The 17,416-nt window shown below is 51.4% G+C and overlaps 4 protein-coding genes across 6 annotated transcripts in view; 2 read left to right on the top strand and 2 right to left on the bottom strand.

Annotated features, from left to right (window-relative positions):
• LOC121010871 (uncharacterized) overlaps nt 1-5,952 on the top strand; it is a 14,534-nt gene extending 8,582 nt beyond the window's left edge. Inside the window, exons 9-14 of the mRNA XM_040444739.1 lie at nt 168-301; nt 1,367-1,575; nt 1,648-1,731; nt 4,118-4,285; nt 5,105-5,260; nt 5,335-5,952. Of these exons, the coding sequence (XP_040300673.1) occupies nt 168-301; nt 1,367-1,575; nt 1,648-1,731; nt 4,118-4,285; nt 5,105-5,260; nt 5,335-5,496 (913 nt within the window). The 3' untranslated portion in view covers nt 5,497-5,952. The remainder of the gene's footprint in view (nt 1-167; nt 302-1,366; nt 1,576-1,647; nt 1,732-4,117; nt 4,286-5,104; nt 5,261-5,334) is intronic.
• A 461-nt stretch (nt 5,953-6,413) lies between these two features.
• SLC35A4 (solute carrier family 35 member A4) lies at nt 6,414-8,372 on the bottom strand. Its single transcript, XM_040444684.1, has one exon. It carries the CDS (start codon nt 8,341-8,343, stop codon nt 7,369-7,371), a length of 975 nt encoding a protein of 324 aa, XP_040300618.1. The 5' UTR covers nt 8,344-8,372; the 3' UTR covers nt 6,414-7,368.
• Nucleotides 8,373-8,423: 51 nt separating this feature from the next.
• LOC121010810 (SLC35A4 upstream open reading frame protein) lies at nt 8,424-10,787 on the bottom strand. The gene is made up of 3 exons (XM_040444685.1): nt 10,649-10,787; nt 9,580-9,678; nt 8,424-8,968 (listed from the first exon to the last, which is right to left on the bottom strand). Exons 1-3 carry the CDS (start codon nt 10,661-10,663, stop codon nt 8,771-8,773), a joined length of 312 nt encoding a protein of 103 aa, XP_040300619.1. The 5' UTR covers nt 10,664-10,787; the 3' UTR covers nt 8,424-8,770.
• Nucleotides 10,788-10,988: 201 nt separating this feature from the next.
• Nucleotides 10,989-16,984, top strand: APBB3 (amyloid beta precursor protein binding family B member 3). Of its 3 annotated transcripts, none has more exons than XM_040444683.1 (13): nt 10,989-11,312; nt 11,560-11,723; nt 11,807-11,883; nt 12,446-12,506; nt 12,749-12,901; nt 13,024-13,151; nt 13,404-13,409; nt 13,584-13,698; nt 13,839-13,920; nt 14,163-14,246; nt 14,514-14,629; nt 14,763-14,954; nt 16,427-16,984. In XM_040444683.1, exons 1-13 carry the CDS (start codon nt 11,264-11,266, stop codon nt 16,661-16,663), a joined length of 1,464 nt encoding a protein of 487 aa, XP_040300617.1. In that variant the 5' UTR covers nt 10,989-11,263; the 3' UTR covers nt 16,664-16,984. The 3 variants fall into 3 exon arrangements, with proteins under 3 accessions (XP_040300617.1, XP_040300615.1, XP_040300616.1); XM_040444681.1 differs by having other exon boundaries at nt 11,126-11,312; nt 14,748-14,954; XM_040444682.1 differs by lacking the exon at nt 13,404-13,409 and having other exon boundaries at nt 11,126-11,312.
• Nucleotides 16,985-17,416: the final 432 nt, after the last annotated feature.

Raw genomic sequence — 17,416 nt, 5'->3', positions numbered from 1 at the left:
AAAAAAAAAATAAAAAAATAAAAAAGGGTCTATGCAAGGTTGCAAATCTGCCTGGTGGTGCACCAAAGTTCTGGAAATAGCCAGCCTTCCCATCAGATGTAATTTGGGTCAATTTCTTTCCCCATTCACCAGTGGACACCTCTTTTCTTCCTCTCTCCTTCTGGCAGAGATTGCCCCCTGCTGCAGGTGTTGGCTGGTAAGGTTATTGGTGAGGAGGTAGAGGGCTCTCTGCCCTGGATCGTGTCATGGCTCCTGGAAGGAAACAACTACACTGGTCTTCTTCTTCGCCTGGACCCTCAAGGTGGCCTGGGGAAGGGTGTGGGGTTCTTTGGGAAGCTCTGACATCCAACTTATGCCTGACCACCCCTCTCACCAAAACAGCTGCAGCCCCAACCCCAGTCCAGAGATAGCCTCACCTCTGGGAGGGTCAAGATTCAGAAAGGTCCCAGTATGGCTAGGTTGCCAAAGTCTGGAAAGGCAGGGCTGATAGTAAAAGCAAGCCCTCGCCCTTCAGAGGCTTTCAACAGTTAACCAAGAATTTTCACACTAATACATTTTATTCTTACCACAACCCCATGAGACACATCTAACTTAGGGAGGGAGGCCTAATTTATAAATGAGGAAAGGGAGGATCAGAGAAGGGAGAGAACTTGTCTATTTTCATGCACTCATTAAAAATCAGGCCTCTCTGAAATGATATGATGTCAGACACTTAGGGGAGGTCAAGTGGAGGGTATAGATCAAACAAGAATGGCTGTGAGTTGACAATTATTGAAGCTGGGTGATAAGTAGATTGAATTTCCTATACTTTGTACATGTTTGAAATTTTCTACAAAAGTGAAAAGAAAGAAAAAGTCTGGCTCTCTGTATCCAAAAATTAGTAAGCACACATTAATTTGGCTAACATAGTCCCAGACCACACACTGTGCCAGGCCCTGTGGAGTAAGGAAGAAAAATTAGGCCAGTTCATGCCCTTAAGGATAAAGCAGTGAAGGACAAAAGTATGTTTATCCATAGGCAGTTTGGTATCCTGATTAAAGGCACAGGCTTTAATGGCAGACAGAATTGGGCTTAAGTTTTAGCTCTGCCACTCACCAGGGAGTTGCTTGACCTCTCTAAGCTTCATTTGGTTCATCTGGAAAATGTGGGGGTAGGCAGAAAAAATTAGAGTTGCTGCTTCGTTGGAGTGTTGTGTGGATAAAAAGAGGTGATCCACAAAAACTCTTAGCATAGTGCCAAGCCCATGTAAAAGCCTGATAGGCGTTAGCTATTTTTTGTAAGTAGTATTAATAAAAATTACAAGTATTACAGGCAATGTGCTTTGGAGTCCAGAAGGAGTGATTCACTCTGAGTCTCCCCTTATTAGGTGGTTCCCTGAGCTTACTCAGAGCTGCTCTGTTGGGGGCCTCGGGAAGGAGGATGCAGGTGAAACAGGTGAGGCCCACCCAGTGGGATGCAGTAGAAGAGGCACGTGCCCGCCGGGCAAACCTGAAGAGCCTGCGTTCAGGCCTCCTTGGGGACACCCTCACAGAAAGTGGGCTCAGCCAGCTGGGCAGGGCACTGCGAGAGTTGCGGGTAAGCAAGGTGAGGCCTGGAGGTGCCGAAGAGAGTAGCGGTTGGAGCCTACCTTAAACCCTCTCTCCATAGGTGGTAAAAGCCTGGAGCCAGTGCCCAGGAAGCCAGATGCTCAAAGGGGTCAAAGCTGAGGCTGTGGGGCTCCCAGAACTACAGGTATGTTTTCTGGCTCAACCTCTTAGGAGCCCCATTGATGTCTGCCTTCTCTCCTATTTACAGAGCACTATGAGGAGTCCCTTTCTTTGTTCACTAATTTATTGATTTCCAAACATTTTAGTGACTTCTCAGTGTGTCAGGCATAGTGCCACGTAGGCCCTGGGAAACCCCTGTCCTCATGGAATTTTCAATCTTCTGGAGAGAAGCAATTATAACACCATGATCAGTGCTTTGAAGGCCTTACCAACACAGGGTTCAGTGGGGCATCTAAACACTTCACAGGGGATGTTGATTTCTGAAGGAGGTAGCCAGCAAAGATGAGTGAAGAACAAACATTCCAGGCACAGAAAATAACAGGTCAAGTCTCGGAAGTAAGCAGGGGCTTGATCTCTTTGGGGGACTGCAAGCAGGTCATTTTGCTGTGGGATATTTTGAGGAAGAGTCAAGAGAGAATGATTGAAGAGATAAGTAGGGGCCCGGTCATAAAGGGTTTTGCAAATTTATTGAGATGTTTGGACTTTGTCTTGAAGGTCAAGGGGAAGCCATAAAATTACTTTAAGCAGGGAAAACAGTATTGCTCACATTTTTCAGGTCAGCAAACTGAGGCTCAGAGAAGGGATCTGAGTGTCTCAGGGTCACTGAGATAATCAAAGACAGCAGAGGTACAAACACCCAAGTCCTTAGGTTCAAGATGGTGCTTTTGCATCCGTGTAGAATGCATGGCCTCTCCTGTGCAGAAGAGGGTGCTGTCTTCCAGGATTTGCCAAAGGGTGGCTGGAATGCTGCTTCTGTCCACCTTCTCCTGGTCCTACCCTTTTCATACTTACAACTTGTTTTTACAGCCCTGAGCTTCGGGACTTAGGCATGTAAGCTCCCATTTATTGAGCAGCCTCTGCTACTGCTTAGCGCTTTGGGTGTCTTATTTCATGCTCTCTACAACTTTTTTTTAAAAAGGTTTTATTTATTTTTGAGAAGGGGAGGGAAGGGGCAGAAAGAGAGGGAGACACAGATTCTGAAGCAGGCTCCAAGCTCTGAGCTGTCAGCACAGAACGCAACGCAGGGTTCGAACCCAAGAACCATGAGATCATGACCTGAGCCAAAGTCAGACGCTTAACTGACTGAGCCACCCAGGTGCCCCTCTACAACTTTTTTTTTTTTTTAACGTTTATTTATTTTTAAGACAGAGAGAGACAGAGCATCAACGGGGGAGGGTCAGAGAGAGGGAGACACAGAATTTGAAACAAGCTCCAGGCTCTGAGCTGTCAGCACAGAGCCCGACGCGGGGCTCGAACTCACGGACCGTGAGATCATGACCTGAGGTGAAGTCGGCCGCTTAACTGACTGAGCCACCCAGGCGCCCCTCTCTACAACTTTTTAAAAATGTGTTTTGTTTATTTTATTTGTTTTGAGAAAGAGAGAGAGAGAGAGGAAGCAGGGGAGGGACAGAGAAAGAGGGGGAAAGAGGATCTGAAGCAGGCTCTGTGCTGATAGCCGATGCAAGGTTTGAACTCACAAACCGTGAGATCATGACCTGAAATGAAGTTGGGTGCTCAACCAACTGAGCCACCCAGGCACCTCTACAACTTTTATTAGTTCCATTTTACAGGTGAGGAAATGGATTCAAAAGATTAGACACCTGCCTGAGGTTATACAGCTGAGGAAAGGAGGGCCTGAGACTCTGATCTGTCTGATTTCAAAGTCCTGAGCTTAACACGTGCTATCCTAGGAGGAAGGGGATGGAATTCCCATTCTTAATATATTCTCAGCAGGTGATAGATTCAACAGCAAGCCACAGCCCAGGCTTCCAGGGAGAGCCCAAAGGTGGGTTTGGAGCTTGGGGTGGAGCTGGGTGCCCTCCACCTTTGTTGGGCTTAATTGCATTTTCCTCCAGTAGTAGGAGTAACAGCATCTCTAGGACCTGGGCTCCACCAAAAGCATCCTCCTAGGGACTCTCAGGAACAGGTAATACCTCATGTACCCCAGAATAGCTGGAAGCTCTTGGGGGCCTGAAGAGTTGCAGAGCACAGCTAACATGTCTACCACTTCTGTGCCCCAACATCAGGGACAAATTTGGAGCTTCTGACAAAGAGAGGACCTGACAGGCTATGATTCCTAAGAGAGGGGCATGGGAAGGCTGTTTTCCTACTGGGTCACATTAGGAGTATAGGATCCTTAAGGCCTCCATGGCACCTATTGGCAGAGCCAATACCTTTCTCCCATGGCCCCAAGTCTCTGTCCAGGCTATAGGCTCTTACAGGACAGTTAGGTCCCAGACGTAGTTGTAGGAACAGCCCTGGTGGTGGGGTTCTGTTGGAAAGTTGGGCACCGTATCCCGAGGCTGTGGCACACACAGACTTCTGGCTAAGCCTAGACTAATGCCATGTAGGCCTGGCACGCCCCAGATGTGGCCCTGCAGTTCTTCTTGGCCCAGGCACAGAGGAAGAGACTTCAAGAACAGCACCAGATATGGATCCAAGAGGAACTGAAGCGTTTGGAACAGGAGGAGGAAGAGGTGGAAGGTGACCAAGTCAAAGGCCTGGTGGCCGGAAAGGAGGTGAGGAGGGTCAAGTAGGGGACTTGAGGCTTCTTCTAATTGGTTCAGGCATTGTGTTGGGGGCTGGAATCCAGCCTCAGTCACAACAGACTGGGCCATACCCTCTCTCATGGTCCTTATAGCTTTATGGGGGACAGATGTAGCAGTTTTCAGGGCTAAGTGCAGTGATGCAGGAAGCTAGGGGCTTGTGGGGACAAAGAAGAGTGCCTGACTCAGGCAGGAGAGGAGCAAAGATGGCATCTAGGCTGAGACTTGAAAAACAAATCAGCCAGAGGAATTCACTAGACTGAACTCCATGTGGGAAGTTCATACGCATCACGTAGAGGCACTGAATAAATATACTTGTTTGCCCAAATTAGGAAACAAAACTTGTGAGCGTGAGGGGATGGGAGGACACGTTCTGAGGACTATGGTTTATGAGCAAAGGTCCAGAGGGAAGCAATGGCAAAGTAGAGTCTGGGTACTGCAAATTGTCCATCTGGGGGGCCCCAGCAGGTACATGGTCAGAGATGAGGCTAAAGAGACCAGTGTGTGCCATGCCTCTGAATTTGGACTTTACCCTAAGAATGATAGTGAACCACTGAAGGGCATGTGTCATCTCAGTTCTGTCCCTCACTAGCCATGCAAATTTGGGCAGGTTAGGTCACTTCTCTGATTCACAGTTTCCAAATCTAACTTCCAGATTTGGAAAACTAAAATGGCAACTACTTTCCTCCCCTGGGTTTCATTGGCTAAAATGAATGAATACACATGAAGTGTTTAGGAACAAAGCCTGGCACACAGGTGGCACTGAACAAAGAATATGTATTATCACTGAAGGCCTTCGAGAGGCAGAGATGGCACCGGGAGCAGACACTATGGAGACTCCAGCTGGAGGCCCTTCAGGCAGAGCGGGACACTGCAGAGCAGGACCTCATGGCCCTCTATGACGTGCACGTGCAGGCTGCCCGGGCTCGGACATGCCATACACTGCAGGTCAGTGGGGACAGAAGGCAGGCCTTGAATTGGTTCCAAGGCTGACTGACAAGCATCTCTGAATCTGGGCACAGGTATTTCGAGCCTGGCGAGAGCTGTGGGAGGAGCAGACCATGACCACAGAGCATCACCACCGCAGCCTGCTGGCTCGTATCCTGCAAGACATGCTCCAACTGGCCACACAGAACCAGGAGCTTCAAGCCCAGAACCAGCAGCTTCAGCAGGATATAGGCTAGGCTGGGGCCAGTCGTGCTGGATGGCTGCCCTGGGAAGAAGTCTGGTGATCAGTAGTCTTTCAGGGGCAGCCTCTTCTCTCTTCATTCTTCACTGTCCCAGAAGGGAGAGGGAGCTGGGATAACTACGCTAACCTTCACTATGGATAATGAACGATACCACTAACCAGGTCTCGTTGTGTCAGTCCCTGCTAGGTACCTAATATCCACCTCTTCATTTTAGCCTTTTTCACTACCCTATGTAGTAGGTGCCACTTGACCCCCATTTCAGAGGTAAGGCAACTAAAGCTAGGAGAGGTTAAGTAACTGCCCAAGGACAAGTCCGCTAAGTCACAGAGCCAGAATTCAAAGTCAAGCCTGTTAGAACTATAGTTCTACACTGCACATGTGGTGGTTCACAAACTGAAGTGTGCAGCAGAATCACTTAGCTTATTAAAGAAAAAAGATTCCCAAACCCTACTCTCCCAGATTCTTCAGTAGGTCTGCAGTGTGTGTGTGTGTGTGTAAGCTTACTAGGTATGCTCCCATGGGAGCAGGGCCTGATGTTCCTCTGGCCATGAGAAGAGATGGCAGGAAGGAGTATCAGTGAGGGAACCAGAGGAAATAAGAATCAAAACCATATTGAATCCATGAGTTCTCTAGCCTAAAACTTGGTTTGTCCTGCCAGGTCCAGCCAGGACCTTCTATTCCCAAGAGTCCCTCCAAATTCTCCAGGGCCCAGGTTTGTGCTTTAGAGAAATTTGAAAAGTTGTGACAGAACAGTCTCCACTCCATGGAGCCCTCAAAGGAAATAATGCTCCTAGCCATAGATAGAAGTCTTTTCTCCTAGTCTATCAGTTACTCGAGGATTAAGACATTCAGGGCACTAGGGCAACAAAATTATGTTAGAGAGAATCTACGCAACACACAGGACAATCGTAGCCAATTGCAGGAACCACCTGCACCCCAGAATACTTTATTAAGACCTTATTGCTTACAGTTAGAAACAGATTGAACTACACCAAATTTCCCTGTGCCTGGTTCCAGGTCACTCTGTGTAGAGCTTCCCTAATCTGTGTAGATTACTACACTCTGTGTAGAGCTGGGACAGTGCTAGGCAGGGGCAGGACCCAGAGTGAGAAAAATGGTACCTCCTAGGAGTTGTAGAGGGGACAGTGGGCTTTGAGAGGGCCCTTGGGGTGAGCAGAGAGGTCAGGAGTGTAGCCTTAAGCCAGGGCCCAGGGGCAACATTCCCTGAGATGAGTCAAGCTCCAGCCCTCTCTGGGGTCTCCAGAAAAAGGCTGGGTGGGTGTGGAGAGCAGCACTGTGGAGGGAGCAGGGGGCAATGTCCCCAGGTACCGCTGGAGCTAGCGGAGTTTGAAAGAGTAGCCTGGATGACGGGTGTATAATCTGTGGCAATTAGTCTTTCCTGCATTACAGTGGGTGGGGATATCTCCTATGGGGGAGTCATGTACCACAGCTGGGCTGGAGTAGCCAGTACCAGGCCTGGGGGCAATGGGTCTGCTGGGGTGACCACAGGAGGCTAGGAAAGCCAACTGTTGCCCAAACCCACTCAAAGCAACTGTATTCATGCAGGATGAGGTGGAGAGCCTCCTCCACTGGGGATGGGGTCACTTCTAAGGCCTAGGTATTGATGCTCTCCCATTTCCTTATTCTGGAAAAACTTCAGGGCAAACCCAGTCTTCGTTTCCTGGGGTAACCCTTCATCCACCCACCTCCAGAGACTAACCTGGCTACTCCCACTTCCCCAGCTTTTGTCACAAGGCACTTGTTACAGGGCTGGCTGGTGAAGAAGGGTAGGGAGGCCTCGGAGGTGGCTCTGATGGTTGGCGCCCAATCTATAGAGTCAGGAGTCCGGGTGGAGATGGTCAGTGACTAGCGGCTGCCATAGTACAGACGCACAGCCAGGCCAATGAGCAGTGTGGCCAGGAAGAAGGCAGCTGTGAGCTGCAGCCGCAGCAAGGCTGCTGAGAGCACGGCATTGACCACCAGGGAGCAGGACACAACAAAGAGCCGTGTGATGCTGCTGCCATGCTTCATGACAGCTGACATGAGCAGTCCATTTAGTGCCTGGCTCAGTACCACAAGTGCTGCCCAACCAGAGAAACCCTCCAGGAGGCCTGGGCCAGGGCCACCACCTGCGTGCAGACCTAGGTTCAGGAGCACACCAAAAGTGTAGAGGAAGAGGTTCTGAAGTGCTAGGGGCAGCCGCTGTCGCTTCATGAGCAGCTCTGTGTACACGGACGACAGGCCCGAGATGAGGCAGTACAAGATGAGAAGCAGCAGTCCCAGTGGAGTGATATGCAGGGACATGCGGCCAGCAGCAGCTGCTGGAGGGGGCCCAGGAAGGGTGCTTCCAGGGTCTTGGAGGCCACCAGCTGCATAGCAGGCCCCTGCTGCCATCAGCAGCAGCAGTGCCAAGCCCTGGCGTGCAGAGAGGCGGTGCCGGAGACAGAGGCAGTAGAACAGGGCCGTGCTTCCAATCTTGAGATTGCTCAGCACCTGATAGGTGCTGGGGTCCATGTAACGTTGAAGATAGATCACCAGGTTGTTGTTAGCGCCATAGAGAAGGGCTGATAGCGCAAAGGGGGCAGCCTGGCGCCATGGAGGAGCCCCTTGGGGCCATGCTTGCCAGCCCACCAAGAGGGAGAAGGCGCACAACAGTAGCTTGGTCAGCTCAGTCAGCAGCACAGCTGAGGAGGGCCGGAAGGGCACTCTGCCGTTCACATGGCACAGTGCCAGTAATGGGGCATGGGCACCATACATGGCAGTGGACAGGAGTAGCATCAGGGTCCAGCGGGCCTGCCTGGGACGGCCCAGGCCTGGCATACCCCCGTCCTCTACACTCATGCCCAACCCAGACCCTGGGTGGCCTGTGTAGCTAGCCAGGGGACAGCGGGAATTATAACAAGTTTGGGAAAAATCAGAACGGAGCCGGCTCGCAGGAGGGAAGAGCCGTGGTACATTGCTAGAGAGAATACTGAAAATCAGAGTCAGCTGCAAACTCCACAGTCAGGGCTGGAATAGGAAGGGGCCGGTGGCCCTAAAAGCCACAGTCTTGGGGCCAGTCTCATGGGGTTAAGGAGGGGCGTCCAGATTATTGGCTGATAAGCCACTGTTCACCTTTTGCAAGAAGGAGAGCAAGGATGAAGACTGTGGAAAAGTTGAAGACAGCAAAAGGGTGATAGCTGGGGAAGCCAGATATGGTGTCTGTGGTTGAAAGGCCTCTACCTGCAGGCCCAAGATGCTCATCCTTCCTCCCCCATGGGATCCAGAGCTAGTCGGGCCCCTTGCGCAACGACCGAAGATAGTCCCTCAACGTCTTCTCCACATTAGGCACAGCATATGCCTGAGCTGCGTAGATGCCAGTGCAGGTACCCACAGCAAAGCCCAATACTGCTGATGCCCTCAGTTTGGCCACCACATAGCCGGCTAAGAAGCCCTTGAGGAATGGGGAGGACAAGAGCGAGCCATCCTGTGGAGAAAAATGAAGGAAACTCAGCCAGGGTCTCCATTCTCTACCCAAGAGCTACTGGCCTTAGATCATCCCACGACCTCTGCCTTACTCTGGAAAGCTGCAGTATTCTCTCCAAAGATTTTCTCAAGATTCTGGAGGCAGAAAAAGAACCTAGAAGTCCTGATCACACAATCTCAGAATGCTGGGGTTAGAAGGCTCCAACCACAGAACCCTACCACCACAAAGCTACAGAGGTGTCCCTGAGGAATCTGACCCCTGCCTGCTTCTCCAACCTCACTTCCTAGCATGCTCCCCCATTACTGGAGCCAAATTAAACTACTTTCATCCCCCCTCTTCATCATGCTACTTCCCACCATAAGAGCTTTGTATATGTTGTTCCATCTGCCTGAAATGATCTCTCCTCCCCTCTTTACCTAGTTACCTTCTATTTAAGATACCAGTTCAAATATCATTTTCTTACAGAAACTTTCCTTGGGGTCACAGAAAACAGGCCATCAATAACCATTTGCTGAGTAAGTCTCTATCACCCATTCAAAAGCATATTGGGCAATGAAGCCCAAGGCCAGGGGGGAAGAGGGGGAAGGAGTGGTGGGCAGGTGCAGCTTTACCTGGCCCACACCACTGTTGACTTCGTCTTCCACACGCTGCTGCAGGCGTTCCAACTGGTTCTTGAGAAATGCCAGGTCCTTAAGCTTAGGCAGAGAATCCTAGAACAAGAAAGAATCCAACAAGTTAACCCAGCCCAATTCTCTGCTGAGGTCTGTCAGAGGCTGGGTGTTTTAAAAAAAAAACAAAAAAACCCAAAACTTCCTGAGATGATGGTGGTAAAGGAAGAAAGGCACTGACAAGTAAAGAATTCACATGGGGACCGGGGAGGGGGGTGACAGATGGGATCTGCATCTATAACAACCCTTACAGAATTTCATAAAGTAAGCAGTGTGTAGGGAGACAAGAGGAACAGCTAGGAGACATTTAATTAGATTTACCAGGCAAGCTCTACTGACTCGGCTATTAATAGCAACATGTCTGTCTTGTCTACCGGGTCCTCAGGCCTCACACAGGGACTGGTAAGTAGTTAATAAATATGAGGGTGAATGTCGCTGAACTTCCAGACCAGTGGTGAGTAACAGCCTGAGGCAGTTCCCTGGACGCTGTAGGGTAAATCTGATTTCTGCTTGGGCTTCTGTCAAACCGAACGTGTGACTGGATGCGCTGGCTGGAGTTGGGGTGGGTGGCTGTCTGCAGGAGTGGGTGAATGCACTGGGTGGCTTAGATCAAATAGAAATATGAAATTCAATGTATGCCCAAGGGAATCTGAATGAGAATGTGAGTGTCCGTGTGGCTTGGAATCATCATGTCCATAGGAGAGAAATTTCGGGGGCCAGGGAATGCAAGAGAGTGAAAAGTGTGTCAGAGCGAATGTGTTTGAATGTCTGCTGGTAATTAAGGATAACGAGGGTCCCAAGAGAGGACACCTGGGAGATGCCCGGCTTTGCTTGCCTCGTGTGGTGCTCCGCTACTCCACTTCCCAATGTTGAGTCAGTCGAAAACAGTAAAACCTCGCCTAGAGGAAATAAGGGCATCCCCACGCAAGAGAGGCTCCAGTGTCGCCTCTCCCAAGGACTAAAACGGTGTGAAGACCACCCCACACTGAAGATAATCCTTACATTCACTCACCTTGTCATCCGCCATCTTCCCCGCCGAACTTGTTGCGCAGGCGCGGCCCCGCCTCCCTCATGCAAAGTACTACAGCCATCTTTACTGAGGGCGGAGGCACTTCCGGGGCATTTTTGGAAAGGGTGGAGGAGGTGCTTTCCTGGCCGCAGAGCCCTGGCGGTCGCTTGCTCTCAGGTATTGGCACGTGACTCCTCCGTCACGACCCTAACTGCGTGTCCGCGCGCGCACACGACCTGGGCGCAATGATCTCACTCCTTCGCGTGTGCGCGCTGCGCAAGTTCTTGTAACAAGTCGTCCATCCCTCGATGAGCTCATAGTTGCGCGGTGATGTCACTGGGGGCGTTGGCGTCGTGCGCCTTCCCCGGCTCCACGCACTGGAACGCACACTCGGGGATCCAGACGTCTGTTTACGCGCGCCACCCCTCGGCGGGCGGCGCTGCTCAGGCCCGTCCTTTCCCGCCCCTGGGACCCGGCTCCAATCCCACCCCGTATCTGTGCGGCGCCTGTTGGCCTGGTCAGCGCAGGGAGGCTGGGCTTGCGCGCGCCGCAGCTTCGGAGGTCGAGCTGGGCTGAGATTGCCGGCCGGCAGAGGCCGGCGGGGACGCGGTCGGGGCTATGCTGGGCAAGGATTACATGCTGGCCATCATTCTGGTCAACTGTGATGGTGTGCACGGGGTCCCGATGGGAGGATCGGGAGCTGAGGGGTAACGAGGGAGTTGACGGGGTATGTTTCGGGGTGAGGACCACGGGACAAATGAATCCTGGATTTTTGTGCTGCAAAAGACCTCCTGTACCTCCAGCCTAAGGATTGCCACCTTTGAGATGGAAGGAGGGTTCTGACCGTGTTATTCTGAATCCACTAATACGCCTTTCCAATTCCGTGTTTCCTCTCCCCGTTTGGTGTCTTGTAGATGACTTGTGGGGGGACCAGAATCTTGAGGGAGAACCAGGCCTGCCCCCTGGCTGGAGGAAGATACGCGATGCTGCAGGTACTTACTATTGGCACGTACCCAGTGGCAGCACCCAGTGGCAGCGCCCAACCTGGGAGACAGGAGATGCAGAGGACCTAGGCACGGTAGGTGGAGTGTGTTGGAGGGGGTCTGAACCCATGTGCGGATCTAAGCCTGCTGCTATACCGACCTAGCCCCCTCTCTACAGAGGACGGAAGGGATTTGGGGACTTCGGCCCCCCAAGGGGAGATCCTTCTCCAGCCTGGAGAGCTCACTGGACCGGAGGTAACAGGGATAGGCCAGGCAGAATGAAAGGCTTGGGGTTTCATGGCACTCAGAGATGCAACTGGACCCACATTCTGCATTCAAGCCCAGGTTCTTGGCTCTTTCCCATTTCTTGAGTCTCAATAGTTTGAATTTTGTCCCTAGTTCTGTGCTCTGTATTTTGCTACATGTTTTTCCCTATTCTGGGTACTGACAAATCATGTTCTACATCTTGGCCCTTTCCGGAGGGGGGAGGGTTCCTGACTTGTGTTCTGGAGTCTCTTGTCTCAATTTGGGGTTCTGGTCCACATTTTGTATCCTGTTACTTATTTGTAACTTTTGTTCTATGTCCAGTATCCTGAATTTTTGCTCAGATTTTAAGCCACACTCTATGTTACATTTAATTAATATGTACTGGGCCCTCTCCCACTCTGGTTTTATACCTCAAGTATAAAACACACTGTGTTCTGCACACTGTGTTCTGGGTCTTATCCCACATCTCATGCCCATCAAGTAGTTGGAGCCTCACCACTGTCCCTTCTGTAGGAGGTGTGGTCACCTTATGAGCTCTGTTCTGTTCCAGGAACTCTTTGTCCTGGTACGGTGAGGAATCCTACATCCAGAGCATGGAGCCAGGAGCTAAGGTAGTGTCTTGGGCCTGAGAGCCAGCCCAGGAAATGGTGGTGGCGGTGGTGGATTGTTCCCAGGGAAAGGTCAGGAGTGGTATTGGGCTGAGAAGAGGTGATCAAAGGTGAAGGGAGCAGGTACCAGAAGGTTTATATGTGTGGAACCTGTGATACCTCCCATCCTATTCCACCTTCTATTCCACTTCCACGTCTGCCTCTACTCACTCAGGATCTTCCTGTCCTTTCCCCCAACCCATCAGTGCTTTGCAGTCCGCTCCCTGGGTTGGGTAGAAGTACCCGAAGAGGATCTGGTACCAGGGAAGAGCAGTATTGCAGTCAATAACTGCATCCAGCAACTGGCCCAGACTCACAGCCGTAGCCGCAGCCAGCCCCCAGATGGTGCCTGGGGTGAGGTGAGCTGGCTGGCCCTTCAAGGGATTCAGCCCAGGGCCCAGCAGAGGTAGTTGTCGCCAAATTGCCTGTTCTCCATGGCAACCACCTTCATCTGAGCTCCAGACTGACCTTTCTTTGGCAGGGCCAGAACATGCTGATGATCCTGAAGAAGGATGCCATGAGCCTGGTGAATCCTCTGGACCATAGTCTGATACACTGCCAGCCTCTGGTGCACATCCGTGTGTGGGGTGTGGGCAGCTCCAAGGGCCGGTGAGGACCCCTACATCCCCCCAAGTGAGAGTTGCTCCTCCCTCCCTCCTGCAGGCTGTGATCCCCACTGATGCTGATCCTCTGTACTTGAACCCCTGGACACAGATCCTCTGACATGGACCCAAGCTCTGCCTCCCCTGCCTGGTCCAGCCCTGGTTGGGGAGGGTGGGCCCAGCTCAGCAGGGACGGATAGGGGAGAGCCTGAGAGACTGGGCTGATTCTCTCCTGTGCTCCCACATGCTTCCGGAACAGTGACAGGTGAGCGACAACCTGGTGCTTTGAGCCCCAACCCTGATCTCCCTGTTCCCTCCCCACCGTATCCCTTGCCTGACTTTCCAGTCTGCTGCTGGCACTACAGGCCCCTGTGCCTACCCAGCCTCTACCCTACCTTGGTCACTGCCCCTGCCCCAGCCCCATCTCTGCCCCTGCCAGGGACTTCGCTTTTGTGGCTGGTGACAAAGACAGTTGTATGCTCAAGTGCCATGTGTTTCGCTGTGACGTCCCTGCCAAGGCCATTGCCAGTGCCCTGCATGGGCTCTGTGCCCAGGTAAGGGCCAAGAGTGGGGCAGGAAATGTGGGTAAGGAGCTGGGTCTGAAACTTCCAAGGTGGTTGGGTCAGGGAGGTATTGGCTCCCTTACTTCAGTTCCCCTTTCGCTGTATCTCATGCTAGTTGCATTGTGTTTCAGATCTTGTCAGAGCGAGTAGGTGTCAGTGAGGATTCTCCTTGCTCCCTAGACCCCATCTCCCCTGAGGACCTGCCACGGCAAGGTATGGGGAGGGAGGTGCTGCACTGCAGCAACAGGCTACTTTGGTGAAAGTTGGCGTTGTTTAGTCCTGGTTGTTTAGTACTTCTTGGAGATGTGGGACTTCTGATGTGTGCAGGCATCCTAAGCTCTGAATTGGAAGAGCAAGCTTTATGGTTTTCCTTCTACTAGCTCCAGTTCTCTGAAGGGCGGAGAAAGGGGTCATTGAGAGAATGCCCAGGCCCACTTGCTATGTGTATGTTTCAGTGGAGCTGCTGGATGCGGTGAGCCAGGCTGCTCAGAAGTATGAGGCACTGTACATGGGGACCCTGCCAGTCACCAAAGCCATGGGTGAGGACTGAGCTGGCTGAGGGGGTAGGCCGTAGGAGGTGAGGGAGAGGGGGTAGGGAACGATCTACCACCATTTCTCAGACTACACCCATGGCCCCTGTCTGGCCTAGAATGTGCCACCCTTCCCAACTCAGGATTCTAAGCCCAGCCCCAGCTATTCTAATGCCATCTCTCTGAATCCCAAGTCAGTGAGATGGAGTAGACTCTCCCTGCAGATCCCTTCTTTCTTTATGTCTGGGAGACACCATGGTGGGCATGTCCCCCCAGGCATGGACGTGCTGAATGAGGCCATTGGTACTCTCACCAACCGGGGGGACCAGGATGCCTGGGTCCCTGCCATCCTCAGCGTGTCTGACTCTCTCATGACTGCACATCCCATTCAGGTACCAGAAGAAGGTGAAGTTGGGGGCTGTGGAGGGGTGGGAGGGATGCTGAAGGGTAATTGCTTGCTGTTGGGAAAGGTCAGTGAGTCCAGCCAGTGCCTGGTCCTCAACTGACTAGGCCTGGTGTGGGCAGGCAGAAGCTGGTGCAGAGGAGGAACCACTATGGCAGTGCCCTGTGCGCCTTGTGACCTTTATTGGTGTTGGCCGTGACCCACACACCTTTGGCCTCATCGCTGACCTGGGCCATCAGAGCTTTCAGTGTGCAGCCTTCTGGTGCCAGCCCCATGCAGGGGGGCTTTCCGAAGCTGTGCAGGCTGCTTGCATGGTGAGTCAGGGGCAGAAACGGGTGAGTGGGTTTGCCCTGCAGCTGCTGTACTGGTGATGGGCTCAGGACTGGCAGTTTCTCCAGAAATCACAAACCAGTGATCCCAGGGCTGACCATGGTAAACTACCCTTTTATTTTGCCCACAGGTTGTCTTTAATAAGTTTAAATTAGTTGCCAATAGTTAGAGCCAGGACATTTCATGTAATAATTGTTCTGGTACTGGGTCCACACATATAAATTTCAACATTCAGCTCTAATCATGTAGGGGCTGATCCTGGTAGGGTGGGCACTGTTTTTCCTGTTTGTCTCATTTAGGTTATTTCCTGGCATCTGTGGGCATTCAAGTGTGGGATGCCTGCACTTTATGAGTTCAGCTCACTCTTTCTTCAATAAATACAAGTGCCTACAGGGTACCAGGAAGCATACTTTGACTTTGACTGATATAGATGAAACAGTCTTTGCCCTCACAGAACACTTAGGTTAGACCAGAGACAGACCAGAAGGGGGTTGTATGCCACAGGATGTTGGGGCTGGCCGCTTAAGGGGCTCAGGAAGGGTACCTGAAGGAGGTGATAGAAAGCTGACAGTTGAAGGTCTTAGGAGGAAGTTAGGCGAAGGGGAGTGGGACAGGTGTGCCAGATACAAGGAACCCCAGCTGTGAAGATGAGAGCAGTAGTTGTGGGTCAGGATATTTCAAAGAATCGAGTATATCTGGAGTTCAAAGGGCAGAGGAGAAAAGAGAGATGGGGGCAGGAAGAACAGTAGACACCGTGTCATGGAAGAACTTAGAGAATGTGGTGATGAGTTTATTTTGTCTCCAGTCACTTTGAGCCATCGAAGGGTTTTAAGCAATGAATTCACGCTTGTGGATTAAGATACCACCTAAGGTACATATGGATAAAAGATTCAGAAGACATGAGAAGAAATAGGACCATTTAGCACCCCCATTGAGTTCAAATGAAAGAAGACTGGAGCAGTTGGTGGGAATGAAGTTTGGGTTGTAGACCTTCTCCTTGACTAGGGAATCCACTTTGCCAGGAGGCAGTCTGCTCCCGTGAAAGCTGGAGAGGAGTCAGCATAATGGTAGGTATGGTTAAGAGCACAGGCTGGTCAGGCAGAAATAGGGATATGAATCCGAATTCTATCATTATTTTTGCCTAGCTGACGTTGGCATTCTCTTTGAACTTAAATTTTCTCATTTGCAAAATAGTAATAACACCTGATCAACAACTTTGGATTAAGTTAGAGTATAAAAATATTTAGCATAGTGTCCAGCCTTCCTTAAATGCTCTGTAAATGTGAAGTTTTGTGTTTGTTACTGAACTACCTGGGAATGCTGTAAGGGCTCAAGATGGGGCCGACTACCAGCCTCATACTGGACTGAAGCCTTGGCCAGTTCCCTGTTCTGCAGAGGCTTTCAGAGAGTCCAGGGGCAGAAAGGAGCTGGATCTTCACATTCCCCTTTTCCCTAGGTTCAGTACCAGAAGTGTCTTGTGGCCTCTGCAGCTCGAGGCAAGGCCTGGGGTGCCCAGGCCCGGGCCCGCCTGCGGCTCAAGCGGACCAGCTCCGTGGACTCCCCAGGAGGTCCCCTGCCCCTCCCCCTGCTCAAAGGAGGGGTTGGGGGTGCAGGGGCAGCCCCTCGAAAACGGGGTGTCTTCTCTTTTCTTGATGCCTTCCGTCTGAAACCCTCTCTGCTCCATATGCCCTAAGTGAATCCAGGAGGACTGGGTAAGGAGGCTCTGGGTCCATGCCCAGCTCTATACCCCTTAATTTTCCAGGGGCCTGTAGCCTCTCTTTCCTTGAAACCTTGTCTGCCTGCCCTCTGGCTCTTGCCCACCCTCTGTTTATTGCCCAATTTATTGAATATTTATAGGGATGATTGAGAGGCCCTGCACCACAACCTAGGCCCCTGGCTGTCCTTTCCTTGGGTCCCTGTGTTCCTTGCCCCTGTCCAGCCCTGGACAGTTGGCTCTACCTCAGCAACACTTTATAGCAAAATCAATACAAATAAAAATCCCTCAGTGACCTCACTGGGTGTGAGTATATTGGGCCTGGGACAGGGTTGGGGGTTAACCCGTATGAGGTGAGTGTCTGTGTCTGTGCTTGGTGTTGGTGGTTGCCTGTAATCACATGAGGGCATGGGTGTGACGGAAATCTGATTTCATTCATTCAACAAATGTATTTTCTAAGGTATTCTGTGTGCTAGGCACTAAGTGAGTCAGTGGGATATAATAAAATACGGGTTCCACCTTCTGAGACTCAGAAAGGGAGACGAACAAGAGTTAAATAAGATAGAAGATAATATGTGGTACAACTAGGAAATCTCAGGGTTGTGGGAGCACCGCTGGGTTAATCTGGCGTTACTAGGCTTCCTGAAGAGTTGACGTCTGTGTCCTGAAGGAAAATGAATACCTTTACCGAGCCTACAAAGTAGAAATGTGCAGGGCAGTGGACAAAGGTGA

Source organism: Herpailurus yagouaroundi, unplaced genomic scaffold (assembly GCF_014898765.1).
Source record: "Herpailurus yagouaroundi ecotype Mexico unplaced genomic scaffold, PumYag 192, whole genome shotgun sequence".
NCBI lineage: Eukaryota > Metazoa > Chordata > Mammalia > Carnivora > Felidae > Herpailurus > Herpailurus yagouaroundi.
The sequence above is the reverse complement of the archived record's forward strand: the minus strand, read 5'-3'. Positions and strand labels throughout refer to the sequence as shown.